The sequence below is a fragment of the Accipiter gentilis genome, chromosome 17 (assembly GCF_929443795.1).
Source record: "Accipiter gentilis chromosome 17, bAccGen1.1, whole genome shotgun sequence".
In the NCBI taxonomy this organism is placed as follows: domain Eukaryota; kingdom Metazoa; phylum Chordata; class Aves; order Accipitriformes; family Accipitridae; genus Astur; species Astur gentilis.
Genome location: NC_064896.1, coordinates 26,320,449 through 26,337,799, shown reverse-complemented (window position 1 = coordinate 26,337,799; position 17,351 = coordinate 26,320,449). Strand labels below are relative to the sequence as shown.

The window sequence follows — 17,351 nt, the reverse complement described above, 5'->3', positions numbered from 1 at the left end:
CTTGCCATTTGAGGGAACTGAATCGTCTTCACTGATCCTCGCTCGCGTCATGTAGATCATGGACTTGGGTGGATTTGTACAGTAACCAACTGCAGGGAAATCTGTGAAGAGATTACCCCAAAATGTCGGTAAGTATTTTCCCTTTAGGTTTGTCAGAGAATTTAGGGGGGAAAAGGCAGGGAACAACCTTCAGTTTCCTGGTATTGGGTGTTGCTTCATTTCTGTACTCCTGTGCTACCCTGGATACTGTGTGCTCCCGTAAGGAAGCAAGTCTGGTTGAGAGGCTCTTTCCAGCTCAAAGGAGCAGTCAGACCCCTGTGGGTTAGTTGGCATTTTGTATAATCCCTGGTCCGCTGTGGTTATCGGGACCCGAGACTGGAAGAACAGACTCGAAATATGCAGCTGGAACATACACATGGATGAATTTTTATATTCCTGGTGGAGCGGGAAGGTAGCGTTTTCTGTAAATCAAAGGTAGGGATTAAAAACCACTGCTTTGAGGACTGGAACGCAGCATATCAAAAGCGAAGCGAGCCTGAGGATCAGAGGGACTTCCCTAGAGCTTGGCAGCAGAGCACATTAGGTACTCGGGTCACGCTCGAGGGTGGGTGACGCAGGTGAGAAGAGCAGTGAGCTCAGCTAGTTGGAGCAAAATGCAAGTCTTTTGGGGAACAGGGTACTTTGAGCAGAGAAGAGGTAGCTTCTGAGCCTGCAAAATGAACGAGTTAAAGTGCTAGGTGTTGTAAAGCTTGCGTGAAAAAACAAGCAACTGTGTTCTGACAGGAGCCAAGGGACACGAGGCAGCAAGTCAGAGTATATGTTCAGCTTTTCAGAACAGAGCACCGTTTGTGAGAAGACCATTTCTCCAAGCCTAATCACTGTAGTTTCTTAATCCGTCAACTGCGGTGTCCAAGAATGAAAGGTTTGTAGTTTGTTTCCTTTGAGTAACGCAAGTTTCTGTAAGTCTTTGTCTTTAAACTTCTAGAATTAAAGTGATAGCATGTGTAAGGAACATTGATCAATTACCATTTTGGAGAAGGAAAAAAAATAAATTACTCACTGCTGCAGTGAGAATTCCTCCATTTTCCAGCTTTTATTCTCCTCTCTCTCTCATGCAGGAGTATTTCCGTAGTGATCATATTCTGTCATGTGTATTTTATATTAAAATTTTGCATTATTAAAGAGCAAGGCAGTTGGGTTTACTGGGTTAGTTGTTCTAACTGGTTTTTTTATCCAGCCCAAGCCTGAATTTTGGGCTTTGCTAGCACTTCTCCTGTCCTAATTTGGACAGCCAGGCACATTTCACCTGGGAAGGTAGATGATACACTGTGTTTTCCTTTAATTTGTTAGTTATTCCCTGTCATCCGAGTGTGAGCTGTATGAGGAGGCTTCATCTTTCTCTCTTTAGCGTAGCAGTGACTCTGCTGTACGTATGTAAATTCAGTTGGTTTAACTTAACCTGTTTGACATGAAATTGCAAGAGAGGAAAAACAACAGTTGGAAGGTGATGCTGATCTTTGCTAGAAAGCAGTAACTAACAGTACAGCCTCTGTACGGTGTAGGTACGCCCAGGAGACACGGGGCTCCCTCCTTCTAGAAGCCAGACCTTACGCTGTTTGCAGCGGTCAACAGCTAGCGCTTCAGTAACTGCAGGTGTAATTTCTGCCACAAACTGGTTTAGATGGTTACAAAACCTTAGGTGAAATGTTACAAAAACCTTCCCTCAGGCTTGAAACCTCTCCCGTGTCAAGAGAACCTATAGAGTGCGTATAGCATAGCAGGCACCTGGCTCAAACTCTGAGCTTAATAGAAGAGAGGCAAGGTAACGAGTGTTCATCTTCAACTCTTACCAAGACTGTCTGTTCAGTTCGAGGCCCAAACCGTCTAACTTCTCCTTTGCGATATCTGGGCAGCACTTTCCAGAATGCTCCAGGGTGATAAAGATACTCTGAATTCCAAACTTCGTAACTGTGTTTTCCTCTAATTGTTGTTATTAGGAGATGTAATCGCTAATGATAAGAGTTCAGAAGTTAGATCGAGTTACTTAAATCCCTTTCTCATGAAATAACATTTTCCCTTTCTTCAGAAGACAGACACCCCTGTCTGACAAATATAAGAATGAAGAGATGCCAGTGAATATAGAATGTATTACTTAACTCAGCTGATTTAATTTGATCAAACAAAAAAAGTCAAAATGTGAGTTTGATGTAAGTTTAATCTGAACAAATTGATTTAAAAATACAGTATAAATAATTCTTAACTTATATAAAACTTGATTAAGAATTCATTTTTTGTTGTTTTATTTTTTTTTTAACTAACTTTACAAAGGAGCATTATTGAACATAGGAGCAAGACATTTTAACTGTGGCCTTTTTGTTAAGACATAAAATATGTACACACTCACAGTACTTTTCTTTGTGCAAAATATGTACTGACTGATAGACTGTACCTTTCTGTACAAAGATAATTTCAGCTTACTTTGCATAGCAGAAAAGCAACACAAAAAAAACACTAGATACATAACTTTGTTGCTATAATACTTCAGGTAAACCTTTTGGAAAAATATTATTAGACGTTAACTTTCTCATTAAGAGCCAGGTTTATTTCTAAAGCATTAATTAAGGCTATTCCAGTATTGAGGTCTTGCCAATACATGTCCAAAACACACATTGTCCATCATACAATCCAAGATGTGTGCAGTGTGTTACCAGTAATTACGCCTGCTAACACATTCAGCAATTCAATATCCCTAAATTAGTCTTCTGACACTTCAAGTTTGCGTTGAGGAATATACAGAGTTCCTTGAGAGATTCTGTCGGTACCATCTGAATTTGCAGATAGCGAAGATACTGTGTTAGGCCCTCCTGGTGTGCGGAAAAAGTTTTCTGTAACTGTCTGGGGCTCTTGGAGTTCCTTTGGAACAGAAGGCTAAAGAGAAGAGAGAAAGTTACTTTCATTTAAGGGGAAGAAAAAAACCCAAAGTGAATTCTAGTTTTAGATTTCTACAGGATGTTAGCAAAATACTGTTTTCTCCTGAAATTTAAAAACTTAACAACTCTTTACTGAGAAGAATACACCTGTATTCCTTGATATAGCTATAAATATATATGTATAAAAAATTAATGAAACAAAAATCTTGTTTCTTTAATACCCTCCTATCTCCTTTTTTAACACAAACTGATCTTAGGCAGTACAGTCTTACACAAAATATACAGAGAAACTTCCTGTGGGGAAAAAATACTCTTTAAAAATCCTCTACAATCTCATCCTATTAAAAAAAAGCTAACGTTAAATGCAAGAATTTTTAGATTAGGAGAGTAACAAGAAGGAAAGATAAAGTAACAGACGGATAAATTGTTAATAAAAGTCATCTCAGATCTGTGCAAAATCCTCCCTCTAAACCAGTTGTCTCTTGTCATCTTCCAGCTGGCTCCACTTCCACAACAGATAAGATAATTGTTCTTCCTTTCTAACCTCTCAATTATATTGTACTTATGCTAGCTTTCGCTGCCAGCTCTTTGTGGGCAGTGCTGATTTATAAAGATAAAAAAAAAAAAATATCTTTCTTTAAAAATTGTAAAGAAATTACTGTGCTATACTTCTCACTCAACCCATCACGGTCAAAAAGTTGCAATATATTTTTACTTACCTTCTCTTCTTGCAAGTTCATGTTTTCTGAGCTATAGCTAACGTTTTCTGGTTGTAAAGAGACTGGCATGTGCTGAAGAACAGGATTTGCAGGAACTTGCACACCAGCAGGTATTAGTCCTATGTGTTGCAGCGTAAAGTTCAGAACTGAAGAACTTGGGTTTTGGGCAGAACTGGTATTGCTTGAATTGAGACAGGAGTTGCTCAGTACAGGTGCAGCGGCTATAGAAGTTGGTGACAGCATTATATTCAAGGGTGTTATTTGAAAAGCAGGAATGTTAACTGCTTTCAGTTCAGATGCTGTCACTGGAATGACACCTGCAACAGACAAATCAACTGATGAAGGGGATTAAAAATTGAGACTCAAGCCATTGCGTTGTGATTTCATTAGCTCAGCAGGAACAACTGTATGTCTATTTTATTTAACACTCACCAGCAATGGGTGAGCTGTAGGTAGTGTGCTGTAATGAACACATCCCAGCTTTCTCTTTATTAGAAAAGCCTGCTTTGTTGCCATGGGTGCACTGAGTAAGAGGAATAAGATAACCAGATGGAAAGAAACTCTGAAAAAGAAAAAAGACAATACACCTTTTCCCCAAACACATAATAAACAAAAAATGAAGTTTTTCTCCAAAGTCCCATCCCCCTTGCCTTGTTCTTATTCCTTATCCTCTGTATCCCTAAGATCCTATATTCCATGTCTGTACCACCTTCTGTCTAGAATCGGACCCAACGGACTCAAGGACATGCTCTTTAAAGTAAGACTGCCCTAATGTGCGGAAGTCAGCTGGCTCCATTTCCAGCAGATATCGTCAGTGAGGAACTGGAAATCCACCTGAGATTAACACAGTGCAGTTAGACTAGACAACAGAGAAATCGTGATACTGAATACTTTTCTTTTCCCGCCCAGAAGAAACATCCGGACCCAGTAATCATCATGTCGCCTCATTCTTGGATTGTGTTTTCATAAGACAAATATTGGAAGGAAATCCTTTTGCATTTACAAGTTCTGTTTTTGTCAACAGAACTGTTTTTTATTCAGGTTCTCTACAGTAGTAAGTCTTAACTGCAGTAATACCAGATTTTACTGATGAAGAGTTTTGTGTTATTCTGTTGTAAATCAAAGTATCTGAGACTAAATATGCACAAAGGACTGGGGAGGTATGGGATCTCAGCGTTGCCTTCATCTACTTAGTCCTAGTTGTGATCTTCATCCCAATCGAAGCCTGAAAGTCACTTCATGTCCTCTTATTTGTGTGCTTAAAGCAGAAAGAGAAGTCCTACATTCCTACAAAATAAGGTTTTAAAAGCATACTAAAAATAATCCAACCAAAGACAATCTATATATATGTGTAGTTCATTATAGTTTTGTTTCTTTTGCAAAGACTCCACCGTGGTGTTTTCCCAGGTAAGGGCAACACATGCTGTGGTGTCTGACAAAGCTTACCTCGTGAGCAGGAATGGCAAATGCTACAGGTATGTCTTGTTTAGTTTTGATTTTGTCCTCATCTTCTGGGACATGGTCTCTTTTATGTTGGTCATAGCAACTTGCCATGTTTTCATCTAATGTTTCAGTTTTGTTCTGTCTCTCTTCCTGGAAATTGTCCGTTTCGCGATTCATTTGTGAGCTACTGGAAGGTGGTCTTTCATTTTTCATGGATCCTCCCTTTAAAAAAGTACATACGAAAACAAAGGCAGGCATTGTAAGACTTCATATTCTCAATTGCAGATCTACAAAGATATTTATACATTTTAAAAATTGGGAAAGCAAGCTTTCTCCTTTCTCCTGATTCTCAAGTTTGTGCTATAAAAATTCCTAGGTACTAAGACAACCAGCTCCACGTTATCCCCTCTTGCTCCTTCACAGCTAGTGGATGTTTGACGCCACACATTGTCACAAGACACCGATAACATCTCATGACCGTTTTGGCAAGCACAATTTAAAGCAGCCTAGTAATTCACAGAGACACTAAAACGTTCAGCAACTGAGGAGCAGAAATCAATCCAGACCCAGTTTCTCCATACGCATCAAGTGTATCTGAACCTCTTACTCTCTTCGTGTGCTGTATTATTACACCTACAATGATCCAACGTTAACAATGTACAACATTGGATAGAAATTGGATTTTGGGACATTCCCTGTCCAGCAACTTCTATGTGTCCACTTTCCCTCCTAACACCTCTAAAACCAAGAATGAATGCCAGCCATTGTGTGAAGATGAGCAACCTGAACTACTCCAGAATCATTGTATAAATAGGTAAATATTGACATAATGTTTTATTAGTCAAAATAACTCCCATCTGTACACTCTGACACATCTTCTGGGAGGGGGAAGGGAGGGGAACAAGGAGAAAAATACAGCCTTGATCCTAGGTTGGTTTTTCAAGGATATCCGTTATATTGTATACTGTATATCCTGCCTGATGCTTTGCAAATATCAGCAAGATTATGTGATATTTGATATATATAAAAAAACAAAACAAAAAACCAGCCCCCCCCCCCCCCCATTAGCAAGCACAACGAATGAACGTTATCCCTTCAAGTGTAATGTTATTTAAAACACCTAAGCACACTTGTTTAGCAAGGAATGGCAGACAACTTCAATTTTGTCTTTTAACTGGTTTCTTACCCTCCAGAAGGGTGGGTATGAAGAAGAACACAAGATCTGGTCTTCCAAACACCAACATGGATACTGTTTCATACAGCAAAGGTTCTGCAAGTCTGCAGTACAAATGCTCTTAGAGTAAGCTAAAGGCTTAAGTGTTTACAAGATTACTCCCCTGGCAGGCTTCCTTACAATTAATTTACAAATTTGACGATATCTGGTAGGCTCCTAAACCACTTTGAAAACGAGTAGGTAGCAACATCTCTAAGCTATAAAATGGCATTTTAAAAATAACTTAACTTACCAAAGAAGTATCAAGGCTTTCCTCATCACTTCTGCACTTTTTAATCAAATTATTCTCTTGTAATGCTTGTGATCTTTTAAGGCACCTCTGTGATGAAGTTTCTGATTTTATAGGCGGTCCTTCTTTAGCTGCCAAGGATTTTGTTGGATCATCTGTAGTCACCTGATTGTCCCCTTCCTCAGTGGCTGTTTTATTTAATACTTTTGAATTAATACTCTTAATTCCAGTTACATTAGCACATGGTAGAGGCTGCAACATGAAACTTGGGCTGTATGTTGTCACAGTGTGGGCTTGGGAAGGATGCAGATATATTGCATACGAAACACCAGCAGGAGTATGAGGTAGTATTACTGGTGAGACTGAACTGTGGCTTGGAGGACAGACAGCCGGTGGCTGTGCAAGAGCTGGCTGCTGGGAGGGTGCTGCGACACGAGGAGGTTCGGGCTTGGGGACTACCTCAGGCGACGACTGATTAGATTCCAAAGCAGATCTTGACAATTTCAACTCTTTTGCTTTCCTTATAAAAAAAGATATATGCAAACCAAACAAAAACAAAAACCCAAACACATTTTAATGCCTTTGTGCGGAAACGAATGCCCCAACAAATTATTTTCTGCAATACAAAGACTTAACGTAAGCTTGTACTTCTCAATCCACTGGTCAGAAAATAAGTGAAAAAACCAGCCTGCAGTATCAGGGGTTACCGTTCTTTGCAGACTATTGCCCAACTCAAACTGAGCATAGCTTTAACTTAATGGCTAGTGACAAAATAAAGCTTTTCACCTTAACACTTGTGCAAACTTACTTTGATTGTCCTTCCAGCTGATGTTTAGCAATTGCTGGAACCTGAGCCATTTTACTTGGGAGAGCTGATAAATTTTGATCAGTACCTGGTTGGAGGAGGAAAACAAAACAAAACTGTTAGTACGTCAAACACAGGAGTTAAATTTTGTCTTGAGGAGACTGCGTTATTTTATGTGGCATACACATTTAATGAGAAGACACTAAGACTCCACGTTATCCTCAAACTGCAGCCCAGACTTGATTTGATCAATTGGAGGGTAGCTTCCATCAAAAAACCTTTAAAGCCTCAGCTCCTTTCTTCTTTTTTTTTTTTCCCCCTCCAAAGAGGCTACCTAACAAGAACATCAACATTGATAGGTAATTGTCTGGCAATTTTACAGGATGCAGAACTGCTTAGGTAGTGAAATCTAAAGCAGTTGCCACAACAAACCAGGGTTAGGGCAGTTCACAGAGAAAGATACGATATCCAGAGAATCAGCTATACTACACAAACAAGTTTGTAGCCAGTAAGACATCGCACAAAGTCAAGATAGTGATATGTAAAAAGCAATATAATATTCTTCTTGAACCTCAAGCAGTAATATGCCACTCCTTGGGTATTTGGTGTGAAAGAGGAGGCTAGAGTTCCCTACAGTGTGCCAAATTTGGTCCAGATCTCAATCAATATATTTATTTTCTTGCAACTGCACAAGCTGTGACTGGATTTGGTCCACCAAACTGGAAAGAGCTTCTAGTAATTGCAGAGCTTACGCAGTGAGCGGTCTTGTAAGGCCTCAGATTTACAGGCAACATATATTTTCTCCATCTTGTCTATTTTTGACATTTCTTACAACAAACACATCTTAAGAAGGCATATCTAGCCACCCGCATCTCCTATGAAGAGACGGCAAGCCTGAATATTTAATGTAAGGCTACAGCTGAGTTAAAAACATACTTAGAAAAATATAGAGAAATGTATTTTTCAGCTGCTTACTTGCACTCATTTTAACTGGACTGGTTGGAGCAGATTGGATCTTTCTTCTGTCGTTTTCTATAGTTTTAACTAACTTTATTAGAGAAGGATGCCGAGTGAAGTTTTGCTTTCCTCTTGAAGGAAAAAGGTTTTTTGAACACTGCTCTTTGGAAGGGATGGATTCCAAAATAGGTGGGGGACAGCTTGTAGAAGTTGTTTCAAGTTTTGTATCTAAAAAGCAGAAAAAACCCAAAAGAGTAAATACATATCATGTGCAGATTCAGTAATTAAAAGCAGTTATTTGAGCCTGGCTTATAATCATCGAAGTACTAGCAGCAGCAAAAATGGAAATGCAAGAGTCTCAGCATGAGTACACCCACTATGTGGACATACACACTGGTGTGCTATGCTGTCAAGGACTAAGGACAGTGATGTGACTAGTAAAGGTTTTCTGCTTAGTTTACTGTCTTTTGGTCAAAAGAAAAAAATCTAGCAGAGGAAACAATCAATCAAAATCATCAGCAGAACAAAAGGAAATGACACACACACACCTACCCTGAACACTTGACAAGACGTCAGGTCCTGTCCATTTGAATGCTGGTTTTCTACCTCTCTCCTCCGTAACATGAACTTTCTTGATAAGCTCAAGGCTACTGAGAACATTTGCTATGTCATAAAGTCTCCTAATTTTGGCTGAAATAAAATAAACAAATGTAAAGTATAGCAATTCTGACTGACAACGTAACAGCAGATTAAAAATGCTGTAACGCCTTTTTAGCAGCTAAAAGGAAAAACCTGTATAATTTTTTTGTTAGAACAATTTTGTGGAACAGATATTTATACTATGAAATAACACATCACAATATAAAGTTCATATGTAAAATAGAATGACATAGATACAGATCTAGAAAAGAAAATACTGCTAAGTAAGTATATTATGCTAAATATAGAGAAACAATTTTCAAACCAAGTTGGGTTCTGTGCAATGCCCAAACCTATACGAATTCTGGAGTGAAAATAAGTAGCTTATAAAAGGCAGGTACATGCATGCAATGGTGAACAAGGGAACTAGGGGGAAGAGGCACGCTAAAATCCAACAGGATAATCATCCTGCGTATTCTTAACTGTTTTCAGGTTGAACTATTAGGGAAAAGTTTTAGGCAGCAGTCAAATTACCGGTGACTTCTGGACTGCAAAGTGAATGTGGTTAGGCCAATGCTTCTGCTGCTGAAAATTTAAAGTCTAGTAAGTCATGGAACTTGGGACTGTGCTTCTTAACCAAGAACAGGGTAAAACATGTGATACCTGAAATACAGACACATGGATGGAATGCCCTGAAAATGCTTTTATTGCGAGACAGACATTACAGAGGAAAAAGAAAGAATGAAAATGAATAAAAAAACCCCCAAACCTAATGACTACCCACCCACTCTCTCTATGTTGCCATGAAGCAGTGGAAAGGCAATTATGAACTAAAACCAGCAAGAATCAGTTTTCTTTTTGCATAGATACAGTTCCTTAAAAAGAAGCAATGGAGTCTGCCCGAGAATCAAGGACGGGTGTTAATTTTTCAATGAAACCCACAATTAATTCTTGGCCCCTCAAGAGCAGGCACATTTTTGATTATTATAGACACATAGGCCTAGACCTAGAAGTACCTTTTCACTTGACTGGAGAGGGAGATGAGGAAGTGTGCAAGGAACTGAAAACAGGGTAAAAGAATGAAGAAATAATTGACAGTTACAGCATTGGGTTTCACTTCCTCTCACGTGTAAGTTATTAACAGGACTTTTACAGAACTTATTTAGATTTCCAACAAGTAAGTTACATGACCAGAGCACAGATTTGCATGATTCTGGGGCATCTTTGATGAAATGATGCTGCAATCTTTGACAGACTGCTTGAGGAAAGAGAAAGGGAAATTGTTACCAATGAACAGTCTTGTGACGGATTTAATGGACTTTTTCTCTTACATGCTCATTATGTATCAATGACTATGCACAAGTGGGTCTCTGTTAAAAAACTCTGCAAGGTGTTTAATGAGCTTTTGGAGGCTCAAATGTATTTATGGCAGGAAAAAGATGGTGGTATTTTACACTGTATAAACTAGCACTGGAATAGTTCATTTAGCTTACACTTGATATTGTACTTACTTTTAAACTTGCTTTTATCTAAGTCTTCCAACTGGTCTTCTCCAATCAAGATTTTAGCAGCAACTTCAAGGCTTACTATTTGAGGAGTCGATACAAGAAACAGCATCACAAATTTCTGACTCATCACTCGTAAAGACTTGTCCTTCCTGCTATTTACTGATGCTGCAGCAGACCAGGAGAAAGGATTAAAGTATTAAGTGACACATCAGCTACAGACGCTTTTAAAACACTGAAGAAATTAATCAGTAACAATTATTATAAGAACAAACAACACAGCAGCTAGGCAGGGCCGATCTGGACTCCAGAGTTATGTTTGTACATGGCAAGAATCAGACAATAAGGGGAATACCAAGGCTAACTACAAAGAAGAGAATGCGATGTTTCCACCTGTATACATTTCCTACTGTCTGACAACCTGTAGTCTTAAAGATGCTTAACTGCAGGTTATGCAAGGTATGCAACAATCGTTAATTAACATTTCTTCCATGAATCAAACCTAAATTAAAAAATAAATTGAGTAATTTATACTTTTGGCTTCTATAACATTCAATGGTAACAGATCTTGCAGTTGGACTGTATGTCAGATACGTTTGATAGTTTCAGCCGATGCCCCCTTGTTATTGCACTGTAAAAACAAAATACTTGTGTAAGAATTGAATGAATAAGAGAACTGAAAGAGCGTAGAGGACTTTTTCTCACCACAAACAGTTGTGGTGCCTTTCAGGCAGTCGCATTTCAGAAAAAAAAGTCCAATAAATGCTTTTTTCAAGTTCATAGATACTTATCATTAAAGCACGTATTATTCTTGGCATTATAGAGAATTATTACCAGCACGAAATTCCATTCCTGGGAGCTCAACAAAAGACATTTCTGAATGCTCATTTGAGCCAAAAGATCTTGCCATTTCTTCATTGCTTTCACCATCGAGATCAAATTCATGCTCGTACTCTCTTTTCTTGATCATCTGAATTTGTTGTGTATATTTGTTCTCTTCTCCGACTTTTTTCAAAGCCTGCAGGGTTTTGGAGAGATTATGTCGCCCGTGCCAAGCGTATCTGTTTTTGGCAAGGCGGCTCACCATGTGTAGGCTCTCTAGGACGTTCACAATGTCGTATATGCGTCTACGTTCAACATCTGAAAAAATAAAGACAGACGAACATGGTATCTCTACTGCGTAAAATATGTTTTGTCAGACATTTACCTAAAACATGGTTTGCACACAGAAGGGATCAGTTTCCTGTGCTTCCCCCTCCTCTTAATACACTTCTAAGCCATTTTCGCCAATTGCTCGTTACAAAGGTTTCTGAAAATAGCCCTCATAGATCTTGCTGGCAAGGAAGGGAAGACAGTTCTTGCTTTAGATATGGAAGGACTTGCTTTTCCACTGTCATACTTGGTTTACAGCATTCCTCAAGAAATAAAACTTACTGTTGCCAAAAGAGCCATTAGATGGGTTTCGATACAGCTTTAAAAAAACCCCAAAGCATTTTTAATTATTCATTGCATCGATTTTAGATCATCTCACTAAATAACCTTGGAAACTCATGGCAGACAACTGTCTTGTAACTTGTTTTTATACGTTATTAACACACTGTCCTTTTCTCTTTTGCCTGTTAAAGTCTTGGTTTTGACTAGGCATTTTCTAAAAGAGATGTTATTTTGTACCAAGTATAAATAGAATGGATTTTGTTTAATTTGCAGTTCACCGCTCTTCTGTGTCCCTCAACATATTCTGAAGATGTAACACCAAAAAATTTTATAGCAGTATGATTTATAACGATTATCAGTGTTTTAATCTGTAGAATACTGCAATTTCATAGCTCTTTGATAAAAAAAAGCTTCAGCTTAATGTTAGCAACTTAGACTCTCGGTAGATCATTGGTGTGATACAAAAATAGTGATATAAAATGAGAAAGTTAAGTTATCATAGAGAGTAGAAAGTAGTTTCTTGGTTTGATGTCTTGATTGGACAGGAAGTTGTGGGTTCAGCTTGAGACAGTCTAGTTCCTGCCACAAAAATCCAACCCCTAATCTTAGCCATCATCTCTAGATCCAAAAACTTGCAGCTTGTTATTTGTGGTGTCGGCAATAATTTAGATGTTTAATATTAAACAAAATTCAGAGCTTCTCAATTCAGTTCACTGAAGACACTTTAGCTTTTTAAAAGAATTGCTCTAAGAATGAAGAGTTTAAAGCCGGGTTTAAATAAGTTTTAGAGTACACCGCAAGCATTCAAAATTCTACAGGGCAAAAACGTACTAACGCAAATGGTAGGTTATTGGCACATTTGAATGAAGAACTATGTAACAGCCTATACACCAACTTACTAAGCTCTTCAGCTACTTCATCAAGGCAAATGTAATTATTCTCTGCAGTGCTGGGGTAATCAGGATATCGAGCTAAGAATTTATGACACAGTAGTCCTAGACTTTTCTCTTTGCGACTTGGTTGAGATTTTTCGTATTCATCTCCCGATAAGTGCTCCTACAGGGGAATAAGAAAAAGAGAATTTGAAATTTTTGACAATAGGTAAACACAGGTATTTAACAGCTTCACTGTGAGCACTGTCAAAGGCCCAGTGTTCTCCCTTTGTCCCCAACAGCTGTGGAATAAAACCAGCAAAACATTACCTGTTGCATGTAACTAGACAATATCCTTACTTACATTTGGTAAACACTCCAAAACCAAAACTTTAAAAAAGTTGCAGTACGTTAATGTATAACTTTTTATACTGAATAAACAGCCTTCAGGTAACTTTAAAAAAAAAAAAAAAGTAAATAAAGACGACACCTTTACAACATACCTGCAAACAGTGTTTCGCCTGTAGGACCTCCCTTGAGTTGTTTGACAGTTCCCTTCTCTGTTCTCTGCTCCTGATCTCAGGACTAGCTGCGCTAATCAGCATTTTCAGGTTCGAAGTAGGCGTCCATGGATCTGCTGGAAGGATTTCTTTAGGTTTTGGGGGTGTGGTTAGCGGCTGACAGTCAGGCTGTATCTCTGTCAATACGGAACGTGAGGTAGCTGCTTGTTTCAGAGGGGTTTTCAACACGCTTCTGTGAGGCTCGGAAGAATGATTTTCCTACGCACCAAGAAAAAGAAACACCGTGATGTTAAAAACCAGAAGCGATCCGTCTGTTGGTAACAGGCAAAGCGGGATAGAGATCTGCTGCGTTTTTTTGGGTCGCTCGAAGTCAAAGCTTGCGGTTTTAGCCCTGAACCAGCGAACCCGCTCCCTGAAACCGTTTCTTTGACGGTGCCTTTGGGTTAAGGCCCGTGGTCTTCTCGGGGTAATTTTCCTTTCCTTTCCCCCTAGGGAAAAGACAGGGTGGACGTTAATCCGTAGCAGAAAGCTGTAAAGAACGACTGAGACACCTTTTTATTAAGGAAAAAAAGCAACCGGGGAGCCGGGAAGAAGTTACCGCTCGTCACCAGGCCGGTGCAGAAGGGTCTCCAGGTGAAGGTTTCGGTATTTTTGTGAAGGACAGAAATGGAAGCGACGGTAAAACGCCCCCGATGACGGTCAGCCGACGTTTCCCCCCCCCCCCCCCCCCGCCCCGCTCCGCTCCGTTCCGACTAACGCGATCGCCCACCCGGGGGTGCCGCAAACGGCTGGGAACGGGTCGTGTGTGTGTGTGTGTGTGTCCCCCCGGGGGGCTGACACCGCTCCCGGTCCCCGTGTCCCCCCCGGGACAGCGGCCCCCCGGTGTGTGTGTGTGTGTGGGGGGGGGGGGGGTTGAGGGAGGGGGTTGCCCGCTTGTTCGTTTCGCCCCCGGAGGAACCGAGCCCCGTTACCTTGTCGCCGGTGCCCATCTCCCCCCCCGCCTTCTGCATTCTCCCGCCGACCGCGCAGCCTCAGGAGGTGACACCCGCCGGTCCCGGGGCCGCGCTGCTCCGCATCGCAGGGGTCTCGCCGGTTCTGCGGGGCGGGGAGGAGGGAAAGCGGTTAACCGAGGGAAGGCGGCGGCGGCGGCGGCGGCGGGGACCCCCCCCCCCCCACAGCCCTGAGGGGACCGGAGCGGAGCGAGGCCGGTTCCCGCCGCCCTCCCGCCTCTGGGCCCGGCCCGCGCGCGCCCGCCCGCCCAACGGCCCCGCCCCACCGGTCGCTGCCCGCCGCAGCCCCGCCGATTGGGCGGCCGCCGCTACCGGGCGGGGCCCTTCCGGGATCCGGTTTAAACATTTGGCGCCAGCGGCGAGCGCTAACGAGCTGCTCCGCTCCGCGGCTCCGCCGCCCAAGACCCCGTCAACCCACCGGCAGTGGTGGTGGGGCTGCTGCCCGCGACCGCCCGGTCCCGGTCCCGTCCCGCCGCCGATTTGAATTCAACCCGCTGAGCCGCCGAGGGGAGGGTGGTACGGCCCAGCCAATCACCTCGCTGCCCTCCGCCCCGCGCGGCCAATGAGAGCGCGACGGTCCCCGGCTCTTCCCTCCCTCCTCCTCCTCCTCCCGCCGCCGCCGCCGCCGCCGGACGGGGGAAGTCGGGTCTCGAGCCGGGCGCGGGGTTTGGCGGGTTCGCGGCGCGGGAACCGGGGCGCGCGCCGCCTCCCTCTCCCCGCCCCCCCCCCCCTTCCCTCCCTCCCAACTGCCGCCCGCGCGAGCGGGAGCGGGCGGGAAAGGGGTGAGCCCGGGCGAGGGGCGTTAATTGGTTTAGCGGAGCTTAATTAGCCGCCGCCGCCCGTCCTCGGGTTCCCGTGGCCGTTACGCTCTTTAAAACGAGAAAATCGATCGTCGTGGTCCGCGCGTTCTCCTCACGGGACCGCGCTCTGGCCCGGGGAAAGGGCTCTTCACCTCACGGGGGGGGGGGGGGGGGGGGGCAGCTTCTGGAAACAAGGTCCAGCGACTCGTGTGCTCTTCACTGTGAGGAAAAACACTTACCAAAAAGAGAAAAAAAGGTTAATGGCTCACTGATTGCACGGCTTGTTGTGCGATGGGATCGCTGGCTGTTGACTTTCGGGCGAAGGGGTGTTCTTATTGCCCCCGGAGACAGGATTCGGGCGTTACGACGGGCTGCGCCGCTTGTCACGGAGGTTGCAACACTTCTGTCTTGCAGGTAGATGTTTGGGATTCAAGACTACTTTGGGCATTTTTTATAGTAGAGCTAGGACTGCATAAAGACAAGGCCTTTTAATGTAACTGTATGATTTTCTGAAATGAAGTCTTTGAAAGCACGTGTATTCAAACCAAAAAAATTACCCAAGTAGCCTTCACTCCTTGGTATCGCCAACCACGCAACAGCCAAAGTTTATTCCCTTGCAGTACATACGTGCCTGACCCTAAAAAGCAAGGTTTAGGATTGGGTGGACATTTGCTCTTTTTTTCCTTGTTCGTGCTGATACAATTACTGTGTATTGGCTTCTTTTTGTAAAAGGTGCGCTAGAAGGTGTGATTGTTAGGCGTTGTGGTAACCCAGAATTGGTGTGTGACTCACAAGAAGTACAGTTATAAATACTAAAAAAATGGTGGTTGTGTGTTTTGGCTTTTGTGTTTCGTTTTGTGTGTTTTGTTTTTTTTTTCTTTTTCCCCAGGGATGATCACATACAATACCGTGCTTGCTGGAAATTGAGTTACTGAAATGAGGAGCAAATACATTCAGGTGTTTCAGAAATCAAACTGGAACAGCGCCCCCCCCCCCCCCTCCCCCCCCCTCCCCCCAGCAAACCAGGCTTTTACATTCAAGCTGTTACTTTGTTACTTTTTTTCATTTATGCTGAGCTGTGAAAATTACCCTTATCCTCTAATCAAGAAGCCATTATCTCTGTTCAAACACATTGTAGTATCTCTCGTGCCCTTTGTTCAGGGGAGATCTTTCCTAGTCTCAAAGTTAGCCTTAAAATCTATCCATTTTTACAGCATCCAGTATTTTAAAGGTTAAAAGAATTGCTACCTTTGTTACAGTTATTGAAATAATTATTGTGTCGGTAACTTGTGTTCCTCTTCTGTGGTCTTCCTTACTACGCTACCGCCTTTGCCTTTTTGAGATTGTAGAAATACATAGAGCAGTCAATCAGTGTGCTCATTTGTAGCCATCAATTTGAACTGTTTGTATTTCCTTCTGCTCTTGTGTGAGTTGCTCTCTGTAGCCCTAGGTATAAAAAGCAGTGCTTATGTTCTCTGCTAGGTACCTTTTTAAGGAGAAAAGCATGAGGATTACAAGTCATATGGCCCTGACTGGGAAGCAGAGGCACCAATACCAAGTTAAGAATAGGTCTTTTAATGTATAACCTTGAAGCCTTTTGCCTGATGATTCTTATGGGGGATGTTTGCTAGTTTCAAGTAATGTGCTGAATCAAGATACTACCTGATACCAGAAATCAGCGTTGGAGAGTGATAAGTAATTTTATCTGTGCTAGCTCAACTAAAGAGTTACCTGAAGCATCGTCATGTGGATTAAAGAGTATGTGTGATACATCCTAGTGGTTTAGCCATATCCAATGATGATAAGCTAGGATTATATGTAAGGTGGTATGTAAGTCAAGAATATGTAAATTGAAGTACTTGTAGTGCCTGTATTCTAGTTAAGCATGCCTCATTATCTTGCCCATAGATGTTTTCTTCTTCCTGTACCAGCATTAGCTATGCACTGTGCCAAAGAAAGCACTAATCTGGTTTGCTTCGCACGCTCTGCTCAGAGTTGTACTTCTTGTGTAAACACATGTCGTCAATAATGGATTTGTTTTAGCGTGATCACAAGGCAGCAAAGTTCAACACCTTGTACCTGTGTGCTTCATGGATGTGACCCTGTACTTCTGTCAAGCGGAAATGTAATTAATGGCTCACGTAAAACCAAATGCATAAAGAATTTTACTGAAATCATTCTTAGCAGGTAATTCCATGAATAAGGTCACCTACAGGTTGCCCGGGGTGGTGGTGGAATCTCCATCCTTGGAGA

The 17,351-nt window shown here is 42.0% G+C and overlaps 1 protein-coding gene across 2 annotated transcripts; it reads right to left on the bottom strand.

Annotated features, from left to right (window-relative positions):
* Positions 1–2,313: 2,313 nt before the first annotated feature.
* Positions 2,314–14,497, bottom strand: E2F8 (E2F transcription factor 8). Of its 2 annotated transcripts, XM_049819991.1 has the most exons (13): positions 14,260–14,497; positions 13,271–13,546; positions 12,795–12,951; positions 11,296–11,601; positions 10,468–10,629; positions 8,870–9,007; positions 8,336–8,545; positions 7,364–7,448; positions 6,559–7,075; positions 5,096–5,314; positions 4,082–4,211; positions 3,650–3,966; positions 2,314–2,928 (listed from the first exon to the last, which is right to left on the bottom strand). In XM_049819991.1, the coding sequence occupies exons 1-13, from the start codon at positions 14,296–14,298 to the stop codon at positions 2,755–2,757; spliced, it is 2,730 nt and encodes a 909-aa protein (XP_049675948.1). In that variant the 5' UTR covers positions 14,299–14,497; the 3' UTR covers positions 2,314–2,754. The 2 variants fall into 2 exon arrangements, with proteins under 2 accessions (XP_049675948.1, XP_049675950.1); XM_049819993.1 differs by lacking the exons at positions 8,336–8,545; positions 8,870–9,007; positions 10,468–10,629.
* Between the last annotated feature and the right edge of the window lie 2,854 nt (positions 14,498–17,351).